Source organism: Camelus bactrianus, chromosome 6, assembly GCF_048773025.1.
Source record: "Camelus bactrianus isolate YW-2024 breed Bactrian camel chromosome 6, ASM4877302v1, whole genome shotgun sequence".
Classification (NCBI taxonomy): Eukaryota; Metazoa; Chordata; class Mammalia; order Artiodactyla; family Camelidae; genus Camelus; species Camelus bactrianus.
In genome coordinates, this window is record NC_133544.1 from 52,511,263 (window position 1) to 52,527,031 (window position 15,769).

Sequence of the window (15,769 nt, forward strand, 5' to 3'; positions counted from 1 at the left end):
AAAAAACTGAGAGGGAAGCCTACATGACCTTAAATTCTAAACCCTGTGCTTCTCTATCATGTCTTTTGGAAAGGATTACCAAGGATTAGAGATACTCAGTCAAAATGCCTCATTTTACAAAAGAGAGGAGAGTTGCAGGAAGGGTTAACACAGACTGGTAGTAAGCCACAGCTATTCTTCTCTTATGCCCAGTGCTCTTTGCACTGTAACATATTCCTTTTGCAATTAATGCTCTAAAACAAGTCTATCCTCTCTTTGTAAGTCTCAAAAATCCAATAAATTCAAAAAGGGAGAATAATAATACAGTAATACAGTACTAAGAGCAGAAAGAATTGGTTCATGTTGTGCAATGTATCTTAATATTGTGCAATATACCCTAAAGCTATCTCTGTAGGTGGCATGTGAGATGGAAGTGAGCTATCCTCTGCCCATCCCCAGTCCCAGGTATCCAGACACACTAGTAATAAGATTACTGGAAGGAAAGTATACAAGCAACAGATAATAGATCAAGTAATAAGATTTGTTGGAAGGGAAGTATAAAAGCAACAGATAACAGGTCATAGCAAAGAATAGTCAACTTAAACAAAGTAAACAAGATCAGATGTAACCTAAATGAAGTATCTAAAAACAGAAACTGCAACCAGAAAGGGCAAGGTTTGTTCCCATTGGAATCCTGGCAAATGGACAATCCGAGGTCAACAATGGCAATGCATGCAATGAAGGCAATGTCCTAGGTACTCTAGGAAGCAAATGACAACAGCTAGACTGGCAGAGAAATCCTTATGAATGCAGAAGCATCAATCAGGGTCTAGTACAATTACATATTTCTACTACATAAATACCTTATTTGCTCCGTTATCAGTTTTCACTTGTCAGAGAATCCTGTCCACCAGCACATACCCTTTACCAGCCACAACTATTTGTAGTAACTCCAACTCTGGTGAAAATATTGCAGTGAAAACATTTCATGTGTGTACAACTGTTGTGTTGAAAGGTATCTGTATTAATCTAAATATGTATACACATACATACACACATATAAATGTATAACTGGATCCAGAATTTCTATATAAGAAAGGCTTATGGACACCAGTAGGTTGGTGGTGGAAGCCGGGGCCTAGAGGTTTATCTTAAATCTGTGTTTGCATAAAAAGCAAGCAAGATTATCCATATCAAAGAAAAAGATCACACTGATAGAGACTGCCCAGAGCCTCTCATTAGTATTAGCAGATATCTAATTATATATCTAAATTCACTTCTATAAACAACCTAGAAAAAAGAGCTAAAAATGTTAAGAGGCTAAAATAGTATTTAAAGAAAGCTTTTGGTACTTTCAAGAGTTTTGTTTTGCTTTTTAATGTGTGTGTGTGATACTTTTGGTACCGATGAAAGGCAGAGGGCCAAAAATAAGAGAAGATGAACTGGACAGTTCAAAGGGGTATTTAAGGAAGAGAGGACCACCAATCCAGGCAGGGGTGCCACAGTTGAGTTTCATGGCCCAAGCCATTGGCTATTTCCGCCTATATTATGAGTATACTCAAACAGGTAGAAATAAATTTCAATCAAGCCATCCCAAGATGGAACAGCTCAAAAGACAATATCCTTCTCAAAGTATTTAAAAAAGTAGTTTATGCTTTTTTACACTCTTTTACTCAGTGTCCAAAAATGGCCACATATTTATCTCTTTTCTAGGCTTTTATGCAAATCAACAAAGAACTGTGTTTCCCTTCTTTTCTAACTTCTTACTCCTCTTCTGTTCCTTAGCTTTGAAGGGACAGGAGAAAGGAGGAGCAGCAGTAAGAACAATTTAGATAAGCCTCAGACAGGTCTCTAATTAGTCTTGAGGTAAAACTGGTAAAAGGCAAAGAAAGTATGCTTAGAGATTTGAAGTTTAACACCAAAACAGTACAGCACACACTACTTAATACATTATGTATTTATACTTTTCCATTATAGCCCCATCTAATGATATCACCACCATCAATAAGCAGAATATTGAGCAGTCATTTATGAACAGTCATTTTTCAGCATAACCAGTGGTTAACAAATTGGAAGGAAGCAAGGAGAGAAAAGAAAATTAAAGAAGAGGAAAAGAGGGAAGGCAAGCAGGAAGCATGCAAGCAGGGAGGCAAAAGAAAAAAGGTAGAAAGAAAAAGAAAGAAACAAAGGAAGGAAGGAAGAAATTACAGAAGAGATTGTATATGGCCTGCAAAGCCTAACATACCAGCAGCCCTACCTTTGCACAATACTGCTTTAACCGAAACTCTACAAAGCAAAGACTGCCTATATTAACTATCCTGTCCTTAAAGAAAATTTGATGACCCCTGCCAATGGCCAAAAGACATAAGAAAAGGTGTTAAATATCATTAGTCATTAGGGAAATTAGGGAAAAACCCCAAGGTGATATCACTACCCACCAATATGGCTAAAATGAAAAGGACAGTACTAAATGTTGCAAGCATCTGGAGAAGCCAGAACTCTCAAACACTGCTAACAGGAGTGTTAACTGACACAATAAATTTGAAAAACTTTTTGGTAGTGTCTACCAGAAATACTTATCTGCATATTCTATAATATAGCCATTTCACCAGTACGTATACATCCAACAGAAATGTACACACATGTTCATCAAAATACTTACAAAAATGTTCACAGTAGCCCTACTGGTAATAGCCAAAAACTAGACAGAATACTGTATAGCGTTAAGAATAAACTACTGTTGCATAACTTGTATAAATTTCATACATATAATATTGAGCAAAAGTGAGACACCAAGGACTACACATTGTATGACTCCATTTATATAAAGTCAATATGTAAATTTACTGATGATCAGAAACGAAGATAATTGCTTCCTTTGGAAAAGAGACACAAAGTAGGGCTTCTAGCATGCAAGTGATGCTCTTTCTTGATCTAACTACCAGATACTTGGATATGCACACTTTGTGAAAATTCAATGAGCTGTACACTTAACGTTTCATGCACTCTATCATACTTCCCTCACCAATGAGGTATCTTAATTCCTTTTAACTTACATAGAGGTCAGCTTTGTTTTAATTTTCTTGGTATACTATTGCACAGGATACCCAAATGTTTACGTACCGTCATTTTAGGTTAGTTCCACACTAGATCCGAAGGACAAACTTTGAAAAGCCAATAACTTGTTATTGTCAAAATTATCCGGGGAAGGGGTGGGGAGAACCTCCTTAAAATGGAGTTTTGTTTGGCCCTTTGTGTTGGCTTACCTTTGTCAACTACCACTCTGATTTAACCTGCATAAAAATGTTCACAGGAGCTTTTCAAAAAGCCTGTGCTTGTGGAAAGTTTCTTCTTTCTACGACAGCTCGTCTAATAATGCTGTTATTTTGTGTTTATCCAGTTCCTCCCATCCATGGAGCTTAAAGTATTTCACAAATACTGTTGGGTGGTGTCACCTTCAGTTACAGAAATTTGGGCCCAGAGACATTGTGAACCAAAAAAACTCTTACAGCATGGCTCAACGTGCCTAAAGAAGCATGCATTCTTTGCCGAAACTTACAAGTGTGAGAACTGAAATATAAAACGAAAGAGTGACTATTAAGGGCACAGAGTCAATCATAGGTTGAGCCAAGACCCAAACCTAACTCGCTGCCTCTTAAGAGAAAAGCAAGCAAGCAAAACCCTACACACTTGAGTAAATGCTCAGCTGCTGAACTCTTGTAATAGGAAACAGGCGAAGATGCCGAAATCATGCCCATGGGGAAGACCTGCTGAGGACCCCACGACGCTGACCTTCGCGTGAGCCCCATCACTCCCGGCCACACGGGGCAGACATTCACTGGGTGCAGTTTCTGCGTGGCCCCTTCTCCTTCTTCAGGGAGGCTGCGGCCGGAAATCCCAGGGCTGGTCTAAACCCACCCGTCCTTTTCTCCGGTCGCCCAAACCTCCCACCCTCCGGGTTTACCTCAGATGCGCCCCGCACCGCCCCGGGAGCCGACTCTGCACGCTCGCCCAGAGTTTCTCAGGCCCGATGCGCAGCCACCACGTCAGCCAATCGCCGCTCGCTCGGAGGCTCCCTGTCGGGGGCTCCTCTGCGCGAAGAGGTACGCGCGCCGCCGAACGACCTGGCGCGGCGCGACGGGGGAGGGAGCCGGCCGCACGCGGCGCGGGGGCCCACGGGGAACGGAGGCGGGGCCGGCGCCAGGCAGGGGCAGGCGGCGCCACGGGGCATGCGCGTGCCACACCACCGGGCCGCGGGGCGGAGCCTCTGGGCAATGGAGGGGCTTGGAAAGTCTTCGCTGGAGTTCGGAGAAGGGAGGAGGTTTGAGTAGTCTTCTTCTGTACCTGCTCCTTCGGGCGCTACGGTTGTCGGATCTGAGGCGACGGGCGCATTCTGCGGAAGCAAAGTATTCTCTGGACAAAACTTAATCTACTTAGAGGAGGAAAACCGCGTCCTTAAAAGCGCCCCAATTTGAGCGTTGTCGAGTGTCCACAAGAGCAGGCAGAATTTGGCTTCCTATTTTGTGTGTGGTTTAGGGGTGAGGGGGAGAGTGGAGATGGGACGCCAGGAAGAGAAGAGGGTCGTGTTGGCAAGTCATGGTTGAATGAAAAAGGCTGTTGTTGGACTCCAGTTGGGGGAGCAAAAAGCAATGCCTAGCTCCTAGACTAAAATTTGGGGGTGGTGACCTGTTGACTTAAATACTTAAGAGACACGGTTACTTAACGTTTAATATATGGATTTTGTTGAACCTTTCAGGATTAAGTCCTCAATACCTCCCTGTTGAAACAAGTAAGTAGTATAGCTGATAGTAATTCAAGTGTGGTTTTCTTGTACCACAGATCAGTAGTGCTTTTATAAATGTTACGTTAACTCCTTCAGACACCAAATATTTATTGAGCATATACTATGTGCCAGGTACTTTTCTGGGTTTTGGACAATAAGCGATAATAATGATGTTTTTTACACATCCCCAAAGAGTAGGCATAATAGGAAGTGTTGACAGGTTCCCAAGTTAGTGGGTAAAGTTAATGAAAGGAACTTAAACTTTAGTAGATGTAAAAAAAAGGACTGAAAAAAAAAAAGACATGAAAAAATTGGTTATAAAGTTGGAACAAAAAATTTATAATGTTTACAAACTCTTGGTTATTGTAATTAATGGACAGTGCTCTGAAGAGGTATTTTTTTTTCTTTGTATGTTTTGTTTTAATAGATTCAGCTTTCAAATGCAGTTTTCTTTACTTTACTTCAGTCAGGGTCCGAATCAGATATTTATGGACAACAAGTACCATAAAAATACAATAGACAAAAGGAGGAGTGGTATAGTTTGTTAGAGTAGATGGGAAGGGCACTTTAATCAGGAAAAAAGACTTGTGAAAAGGTTTGGGCCAACTCAAATTTTATGTAAAAGAAAGGAAGGAAAGTTGCTTTGCCTAGCTAATGAATAACAAGAAATAAGTGGGGGAGAGGATAGTGACCACAACACTGAAAAAATTCAAACCAAGTAATGAATTCATAGGTTAAATTTAGGGAAGGTGACTGTACTATTTTTCTTTGGGTAAAGGTACATTAACCCTCTTTTTTTAAAGCTCATTTTCTGGGTGCTTGAAGTCTCCAGGGTAAAGAAAAAAATCCATTTTTTTAAGTAACCTGTTTTTCTTTTTTATTCAATGAGTTCAAATATGCCTTTTCTTCTAAATCCTTCTTCCAACTTATCCGAAGTAACTCTGTAATGTTCTTTTCCTGAACTTTTCAGACCACGATAGCTAATTTTTTCCCAGCTCCCCTTTCACCACCATCACTCACATGTACTTTCTTCATTCTCTATCTTGCTAACATTTGCCAGTCTACAAGAAATGTAAGAGACCAATTAGAGCTTTTTTTCTCTTCTCAAGCTAATTATCTATGCCCTTATCCCTACTATAAGTTGGATAAGGATGAGAAGGTAAAGACAATGAACCTCTTTTTCATTACAAAGAGCAAAAGAATGTCAGACTGTGAGTACTCTCAAATCCACAAGTATCATTGGCTTCCCACAATGTGCCAGGCTCTCCAATCACTTTTGGAAATAAAGTAATGAATAAAAACTGTGCACACAAGTAGCTGAGAATGTCATGTATATTAGTCAGGATTCTCTAGAGAAACAGAAACTACAAGATGATAGGTAGAGATAGATTGATTTTTATTGTAAAGGGTATCTTGTTTTAATCTGCAGTTCTGAGCTTAATCTTCTCCTGATGTGTCTATTTCTCTGTTCTCCACCATTCCCTTATTCACCTAATACAGAACTTCAAAATACATAAAGGAAATGTTAGTACTGCAGAGAAAAATCCACAATTAATATAAAATTATAGTCAGATTTCAAATTCATCTCTCTATAATTAATAGAAAAAGCAAAGTAAGAGTATATAAGACTTGAACAACACTATCAACCATAACACTATCAACTAACTTACCTAATTGATATTTATAGAACACCTATTAACAGTAGGATACACATTCTTTTCAGATCTGCATAGAATACTCCAAGACAGACCATAATCTATATCATAAAACAAATACAAATTCATTTTAAAAGAGTTATATCAGGAGTGACATTAAGATGGCAGAATAGGCAACCCCAGACCCTCCTTCTCTCATGGAGACACAAACTTAACAATAATACATGGATCAATTGCCTTTGTGAGAAATCCAGAAACCAATTACGTGGTTCCCATAGCCAAGGTGAATGTGAAACCAACTGCATCAATGACCAGTAGGAAAATTTGTGGCACTCACTTGCAAGTGACCCACCCCGAGTATACATGATTGGGAGGAAACCCTCAACCCCCGTCTTCTCACTGAGGAGAGAAAGGAGTAGGACATATATCCAGTGGTCTGAATTTTCAAGGGGGTGCCTGAGAGACTGGTTTCTTTCTTGCCTGAGTCTAAGTGCAGATAGGAATGGGTGGCCAGTTTGGGGGCTGTTGAGAAAAAAAAGTAGTCAGTGTGCACCTAATTCCAGAATACTACAGATAGAAGCTAGGTGGAAGTCCAGCACCACAGCTTACTACTGCACCACAGAAGCCACAGTATTGCAGGCAGATGCCAGAGAGAGATCCTCAGTAGAAATTGGTAAGCTTCTTCAATTATTGGGTTACATGTGCAGGCCCAAAGTGGTCATATCTCCAGATAAGGCATAAAAGGTCTCCAGAATCTCTAGCTGGATTGATTGGAGAAAGTCCTCTATGTATAGACAAATGCAGAATCCTATAGTATTGTAATATAGATGCATAAATCACTTTTTAGATGAAATGGACACATTCCTCAAAATAAACACTTTACCAAAACTTACTCTAGAATAGAAAATCTCAACAGACCTATAACAAGTAAAGAGACTGAATCAGAAATTTAAAACATGTCAATAAAAACAAGTCCAAGAACAGATGGCTTCACTGGTGAATTATACAAAACATTTAAAGAATTAACAATGGTTCTAAAATGATGCTACATGAAACATGTCAGACATATTGTATGATTTATTTTATATAAAATACTCAGAATAGGCAACCCCATAGAGACAGAAAGTATATCAGTGGTTGCCAAAGGCTGGTAAAAGGGTTAGTGAGGTGTGATTACTTAAAGGGTAGGAGGTGTTCTTCTGGGGTGGCTGTCATTTCATTCACTGAATATTAGTAAGTGCCTACCATATGCCAGGCAGTATTTCAGAAACTTTTGCATGGACTTTACATTCAAAAGGAAGGAAAGACTAAGAAGAAACAAGTAAGTACAGAATATATCTAGGTGTTGAAAACTATAGTGAAGAAAAATAAATCAGGCTAGCTGAAGAGTGAACAGATTGAAGAGAAGTGCAGTTTTAGACAGGTAAACCCTGCCTGTTAAAGTAATATTTGTGCTGGTGGCTGAAAGATGTGAAGAAGCAAGTCATGAGAATGTCTAGGAAAAGAACTTTCCTGGCACAGGGAAAAGCAAATGCAAAGATGGGAGCACACTTGGGAATGTTCAGAGGAATGCCAAAAAAAAAAAAAAATCAGTATGACAGAGCAGGGTGAAAGAGAGAAGGGTTAGGAAATTAGTGTGGGGAGATAGCCCTAAGCCAAATTGGGCTATGGCTAGGACATTGGATTCTATTCTCAGGATGACAGGAGACCACTAGGTGGCTTAGAACAGGTGAGCAGTACCTGAAATATGCTTTAAAAGGGTCACTCTGGCTACTGTAACCACAATCTTCAGTTCAGTTTTTGGGAGATGTCCCAGACATTAATGCCAAGATTATCAGTTCTGAAGCCAGGAAATATCTGGCTTTTCCATCCAACTCTTCCCCTAAGTTGCTGAGGCCCCCAGTCTCTTTACCCTTCTGAACTGTCAAAGAAGAGATTGATTAAAGTCTCTTCCAGGTCTGTCATTCCATGATTCTAGAAAGTTAAAATAGGCTTCACTACTATATTAGCTCTTTTACTTAAGCCAGTGATTCTCAACTGAGGCTATTTTTGCCCTACAGGGGACATCTGGCTATGTCTGGAGACATTTTTGGTTGTCACAATTGGAGAGGGAGTTGCTACCAGAAGCTAGTGGGTAAAGTCTAGGGATGCTGCTAAATATCCTGCATTGCACAGGACAGCCTCCCATAACAAAGAATTATCTGGCCCATAATGTCAGTGGTGCTGTTGTTGAGAAACCCTGACTTGGCAGACAGAAAATTCACACCATGTACACATAATAAAATTTATGGCACTGAAGTTAGTACTTTTCTAACTTCAGGTATATAAAGTTCCTGATCCAGCTTATCAATCATTTATGGAAGTCAAAGATGCCACAAGCTATTTACTGTGAATAATTTTATGTCTTGATTCTTTTCTGTAGCTGACAAAAATTAGACCATAAAAACAGTATAGGTAGTGATTCAGAAAGAGGCCTCCTAAATTATATATACTTAGGTTCAAATAATAACTCAAATACTCAGTGTGACTTCAGGCGAAATTTACTTAACCTCTGTCCCAGAATTTTCTCATTTGTAAAATGAAAATAAGAGTATCTCTGTCACAGGTATACTGTGAATAAGATAATGGGTTACAAAATGCTTAGCCTAGTGCCTTGCATAAGCAAGCATTACGTGAATCTTGTAATTATTACCATTTGCTAGGCAGGCTGAATATGACCTGAAGGTTGCAGATTGCTCTTCACTTTTCTAGAATCTCCCCTATTCTCTTAATTTTTTTTTCTAATCTGTTGTGAACCAAGATATTAGATATCCGCCCTACCAAACTTTTTAGAATTGGGTCTAAAATTAGTTCTAAGCGAAGGCCTGGGAAGCTCCCAGGAGGAAAGTGCATGGATTTCTGCATGTTGACAGCTCGGAAGTCTTAACTCCTAAATTCACAGCCAAGTCTCAAATAAGAGAACTCTGTGATATAAATGACCTGTAAGTGTTGTTCTTATCATATCACAATAATATATTGAAAAATGTTTTCCAAGTAATTATTTTCTTCATACTGTGCAGTTAGAGTCCCTTGGAACTTACGAATGCTATGTTAATACATTGGAACCTAAGATCTTACCTAAATAATAACATGATAACTTGGTATTTGTAAGTTATAAGCCACTGAGAACTTAGAGCTGACACTCAGACCCACAGAATTTTAAAGCACATAAGAATCTTTCACTTGAAAACAGCATTTCGTTAATACTTCTAATACTTCTGCCTAAGAATATTCTAGAATAATAGATCTCTTCAATAGTTCAAGAGTTATAGTCTCTTCTATTGGTCAAGAGTTTTTAATTTGGTGTCCATCGACCACCTTTCCCAACTTCCCACCTTATTCCATGGAGGGGCTCCATGTATGCCAACTTCTGCCTTTGCCTGTCTGTATGTATACAGTGTTCTAACATCTAAAGAAAAGAGTCTCTAGCCTACAATGGCTATGTATCTTTCAGGGAATGGTATTTTAAAATGTGGCTCCACTCATAGTACATCAAGTACTATGGGATTATGTTGCATTTTCTAGTTAGAAACTGATGAAGATAAACTTTAGACTTGAGGAACACAAAATCGTTCAAAATGAACAAATACTGTCATTTTAAAGTATAGCTTTTTGTTCCTAAATGTTTTCCCAAACTGCGGTTGACACTGCTGGTTGTTCCCGAATATGTTTTTCCCTTTTTTCCATAATGGTGTATATATATTTTCTGGACACATTGTCACCCAGCAAAATGCTGCCTTTCCTAACCTCCCTTGGGCCTAGGTATAGCCCTGTGGCCAAGGGGTTCTAACCAATGAGATTCACGTAATTTCCAGGGCTTTCTTTACCCTTCTTACCTTTCTTCCTCTCTGCTGGCCAGAGCTTTATTTGTGGTTTACAATTGTGTTATTACATGAGGGCGAAATAAATTTCAATCTTGTTTAAGCCACTATTATTTTGGTCTTGAACAGCTGATCCAATGGCCCAATACAAAAACTTTATTCCAAAAAGACACTGAAGAAATTGTCAGATTCTTAAATTCAGTATTTTAAGTTTCCCAAAGATTAAGTTTCTAGTCATTTTGCAAACTGATAAATCAATAATTATGTAATTTTCAACCAAGATCAGCTACATAAATCAGTACTTTAAAAATATAAGCTTGATACCTTAGCAGTTTTGCTCTAATATCAGGCAGGACATTACAGCATTATATAAAATAATAGTAGAAACGGCAAAGTGATGCATTATGTATACAGAATTTAAAATAGTAGGTCAAATAAAATTTCCCAGTGCTAAACCTCCCAGCATTCCAACACTGGCCATGGGCAAATTTGGCTGTAGATAAGAGTTATGTCCCATTATCACAGCTCTTAGCACAGTGGATACTTGTTGACCGTAGACTGACACTGGCTGACTTCAAAGCTCCAGAGTATTCTTAAAACTAGGCCCTATCTCCTCAACTAAACTAGAGGTATAAGGCTAGATTACATGTAATATCAAGCCTTGCTTTTTTTTACTCAAAGAAATATGTCCTAGTCCAGAGAGGTTAAAGAGGGGTAGCAATTTTCTAACAGGGTATTTGGAAAGATGCCTGGGAGAGTCTTCTGACTGAGTCAGTAGGGATCCTGAGAGAATGAGTTCTTAGGGAGACCACAAACTTGCACCCACTTCTTCAGGTTAAATATTCAGAGATTAAGATATTCATGAAATAATGGATGATGTCAAAAGGCTGTCTTTAAATCTTGACCTGTGAGTATTATTGTATTTCCTGAAATAATCTAGGGAAGGCAAAAATTTACTTACGTTGCAACATGGTACAATCTCCTCCATTAGATTATATGCTCCAGGAGGGAGTTTAATTGTTAACACTGCCAGCACATAGTGCTGACACTTATTAAACTCTCAATGAACGAATGTAGAATCTGGTTCAGTGTACGCCTTGGAGTTTAATAGTATTTAATAATATAACACATTTCTTTAACTTTAAAAAATTCTTTACTTAATATATGAGTAAATTAAATTAACTTGGGGGGACATTTAATTATTTTAGGTTTCTGTGTGACAGAATGTAGTTTGGCCTGTGGTTAATATTTAAATCTACAACCCCATGGCTATTAAAAGAGAAAATCCTGGATTGAATACTAGCTATACCATTAACTTATGGTGTGACTTTGGGAAGTTTAGTTTCCTCAGCAGAAAATGAGGGAAATATTTTCTATGAGCTCTGAAACTCTGATTTTAGTTTTTTAGTGTACAATAGGTTCTTAATATTTGTTGAATGAATAAGTGATTCTATATTGCACTCAAGACCTCATATTTAATTAGCAAAAGGTTGAAACATTGCCTGAAAGCTTTTACTCTAAATAGCAAAAGTTTCTGAAAACTATTTCTTGGTAAACATTCAAACTTAGTAATTTTAATCAAATGTGAAAAACTTTGTTTTTGTGTTTATGATCACGTAAGTAGCAAGTCTCTCCAATTCCTCACTTTAAATATTTCTGCCAGTCAGATATCATTACTACCAGCTTTTAAATAGCTCAGGCTAAGAACTAAGAATAAAGTTTAAAAACAACTATTGTCTTTGGTACATTGAATTGGTAACCATACATATTAAGCTGAACATTATTACTAACAAAAGAAATGTTCACATCTTAAGCTACAGAGGAGTCATTCTGGCTTATACATGAGTTAACTAGAATTTTATGCTAACTAAGATAGCCTGTTTGTGGCCTATCAAACATACATTGTACATCTACTTTAATTATTAAAGAAAAGAGCACACCAGCCAGAAGTAAAGAATGTCCATGTTAAAAATAAAGATTAAATGCCTCTCTTCCTGGGACTCCAATGCTGGTAACTCCTTTCACAATGATAGGACTCCCTTCCCCGGTACCAAGGCCATACTGACTCGCTGTGTACATGCCAGCCTGTTCTGTTTTAAAACTCTGAGGAAATGTAAAAGGACTTGTTAATGCTTCTTTGTTCTGACAAGACATAAAACTGTGCTGAAAACTCTGCTTCTCTGGAGCAGCCTCTCAGAGTAATCTGGGAAGCTGACATCTGGGCTAGTCCTCAGTTTGGCTCAAATAAAACTCTTTTCTAGTCTTATTATTGATTATTGTTTTCATTGATATTATATGTCACTGATACTCAATGGTTTTTGAACTTCAAAAATGGCAATTTTATATGGTTCAAACAATATATTTAGTTTTAGATACCATGTTTAATAAATAATATGGCAATAAGGGTTCCAAAGCCTCTCATTCTCCCTTTTACTCCTATCATTTCTTGCCTGCTAAGGATGTGACAGGTATTTTTCTAAAATTTCAGAAGTTTGCGTCTCTTCTACACAGCATTTGCAATTTGTGGTTTAAAGATGGTATAAGTAGTATTTTTGTTTTGTCAACTATCCTAAAGGGCTAGTGTGAACAATTAAACATTTTACAGAGAGAATATACCAGTAATTCATTAATGTTCCTTGATTATTTAGGTCAGTGGTTCACAAACTTTAACATTCATAACAATCACTGGAGAATATATTAAAACACAGGTTTCTGAGCCCTATATCTAGAGATTCTGATTCAGTAGGTTAGGGCTGGACCATGAATTTTCTTTTCCTACAAACTCACCCATTAGGCTGATACCTCTGGATTCTAAGTTCATACTTTGTGAACCACTGACCAGGGGTACAGAAGAGATTTATTTCTAATAAGGCCTTCTTTTTCTTTTTTTTGGTCATTCAGTAAATAAATCCCAAGTAGATGAGGTATTCGATAAATTCCCTTCAGCCAAAACCATTTCTTAGACTACATTAGCTCAACTGTAAGATAACTGTAAAGTGGATTTGTTTTTACTTAGTTGCTACAGCCCACAATTGCAGGAGAACTCCAAGGAGTTTATTCACCTGTCTCTTCTTTAGAGCTGGACTGTGCTCTGGCTTTCCAGAGGGCAAGGGCCGCCCCAGCCGTACTGCTGGAGTTCGAGGCCAGGGTCACTTTTAACTTGCATTATCAGAGGCAGAGCGTCCAGCTTGCCAAACTCTGCAGAAGGTTCCCGATAGGCGCCAATCTAGGAGACCAAACCGTCCGCCTGCGGTCGACCAATCCAACCCCACCCGCGAGTCTTTTCTCTTCCAGGGACCCTCCTGGAGCCCAGGGAACCAGGCGGGGGCGAGAGGGAGCCCCCAAAGGAGCGCGACAAGCAGGTCCCGACCCGCCGGCGTTCACGCGGCGCGTCTGTTGCCCAAACCTCCCGCCGCCTGCGAGCAGTCGCCGAATTGCCGCCCCACAGGGAGCCACTCGGCCCACAGGCAGCCCCGGCTCTCCCGCCCAGTTAAGGCTCTACAGACTGGCACTCAGGCCCGCGAGCTCGCCCACTCCTCTCAGCCCACTCCGTGGTGCTCGGGTGTCGAAGATGTCGGCCAAGCCCGCTGTCGGCTTCGCGAACGAAGCTTCTCGGCAGATCCTGGCCGGTGGTTCCGCTGGTAAGGCCGCCCCGCCCCGCCGGGGGCTAGTCACTTTTCCCTTCGCGTGCCCCGAAAACGTTTCTCAGACAAGTCTCCCAACCGAAGTTTTACCTCCTTCCTCCACATTCCGCGCTCCCCGCGCGGAGCCTGAGCCCACAGAGCGCGCGAGCAAAGGAGGCCGGGAGCGGGCGGCGGGCGCCGGGTGTCCCGGGTCAAGTCCCCGCGGCGCCCGCGCCGGCCGCTCTCGGGTTCCCGCCTTCTGTGCTCTAGCCTGGAAAGCAAGGTAGGCAGCCCCAAGGCCTGCGCCTCTGAGGAGGCCTTTTGGCCTCGCTGTTTTACTTGAAATGATCCAATTTCTGTCAGATTTAGTTTTGCTAGCAACTGTAGCCTCTTTTTTTCTCCCAGCTAGCTCATATCTTGTAGAGTGTAGAACCCCCCCACCCCCGGCCGTCCTTGGAGTATGTACCTCAGGATTCCACAGGTTTTCCTACTCATCCTGTGCTTGCTTGGAGCTATTCGTGCCTTAAATAAGCATATTACGGTGAAAGGAACACCTTAACACATTTAGACACCTCTGATATAATGGGCTCACATTACTTTATGGAGAGCTATGCTGTGGGAAGAATTCTGTTGTAACTAACCGTGGAAATAATTACTAAGTGTGGCTATAGGAAGTTACTAAACCATGAGATTATGTTACGTGAACGTATTTTAAAGACACTTTAAACTGTAAATTATGAGTTGATTGAAAATCTAATCTTACATACTGTGATGCATTTTTATTATAAATATATAAAATAATTACTATAATTCACTCACCACCATAAAACATGTTTACAAATGTAAATAGTCTCTTAATAAATTATATTGTGGTAACTCTAATAAATCATATTAAGATAATGACTGGATGGCTAATGTTTAACTTTGACCAGTAAATTTTACTTTATTTTCAAATAAACTTGGACTTTTTATGAAGGACTGTTAACATGTTAATTATGACTGGCTATCATCATGTCAGAAACTCCTTGCATCTCAGGGGGGTACCACAGGTAGCCAGATGTGTCTCTTGCAACCTGTACACTTTCCTGAAGATGACATTTCATGAATATGGCAATCAGGTATTCATTTCTTCTATGTAATTGTGCTATGTCCATCCATTGTTATGATGTCAGTGGCCCTACTTTCTACTTTTTTTAAATTGTTTCCTACTAGTGATGATGAATTTGCACCAATTTATTCACTATTTTGGTCAAATTCCACAATGTGCAAGACTCTGCCAGCTGTCCCTGACTTGCTTGATTTAGAGTCCATGACCCTGATTAAAGAAAATTCAGCTGGCCCAACAGGGAAGTGAGGCTAATTGGTGAACATCCTAACCTACCACTAGTGATGCATAAGCATTTGTATATTGGCTTATATAGGTGATCATACTTGTTAGACACAGCTAAACTCAAGAGGTGTTAAAATTAAATCAAACTTGAATCCTGTTTTGTTGGATGATGAATATTTGGCATAAATATAATGTGTTGTTCCATCATATTCTTACAATTGTAACTAATATGAGTGAAAATTAGTACATTTATAAGATAAATTAATCATAGCATATTGACTTATATATTTATTACTATGGAATTATTGATAAATGATGAGAGTAATTTATACTTTCATCATAGTGAAAAAGAGTCATGTTTTTTTCCACTTGGCCAATAACATTTTCATAAAACTTTACTGGACTTTAATAAAAGCAGGCTAATCATGTTACATATAATAGGCCAAGGGCCAAAAATAACTTAATATACAAAAGAGGTAGAAATTTAAAAAAATCAGAAAGTACATTCAAATCTCTAGGACTGGAGCTCTGATTACTGA

The 15,769-nt window shown here is 39.3% G+C and overlaps 2 protein-coding genes across 12 annotated transcripts in view; one reads left to right on the plus strand and one right to left on the minus strand.

The window, feature by feature from the left end:
* MIPOL1 (mirror-image polydactyly 1) overlaps positions 1-4,176 on the minus strand; it is a 266,078-nt gene extending 261,902 nt beyond the window's left edge. For 3 of the 4 annotated variants that reach the window (XM_045504304.2, XM_010967039.3, XM_045504303.2), the window contains exon 1: positions 3,944-4,176. The gene's annotated coding sequence lies outside the window, so the exon portion shown is untranslated. Of the gene's footprint in view, positions 1-3,771; positions 3,904-3,943 lie in introns of those variants that run through there. The other variant, XM_045504302.2, reaches the window with a different exon arrangement.
* Positions 3,969-15,769, plus strand: part of SLC25A21 (solute carrier family 25 member 21) — a 421,620-nt gene continuing 409,819 nt past the window's right edge. For 3 of the 8 annotated variants that reach the window (XM_074365612.1, XM_074365614.1, XM_045504307.2), the window contains exon 1: positions 12,904-13,918. Coding sequence is in view for 2 of the 8 variants with exons in the window: in XM_074365611.1 (XP_074221712.1) it covers positions 4,010-4,082 (73 nt within the window). In the remaining 6 variants the exon portion in view is untranslated. Of the gene's footprint in view, positions 4,083-12,903; positions 13,919-13,938; positions 14,184-15,769 lie in introns of those variants that run through there. The other 5 variants (XM_045504306.2, XM_074365613.1, XM_045504309.2 and 2 more) reach the window with 3 other exon arrangements.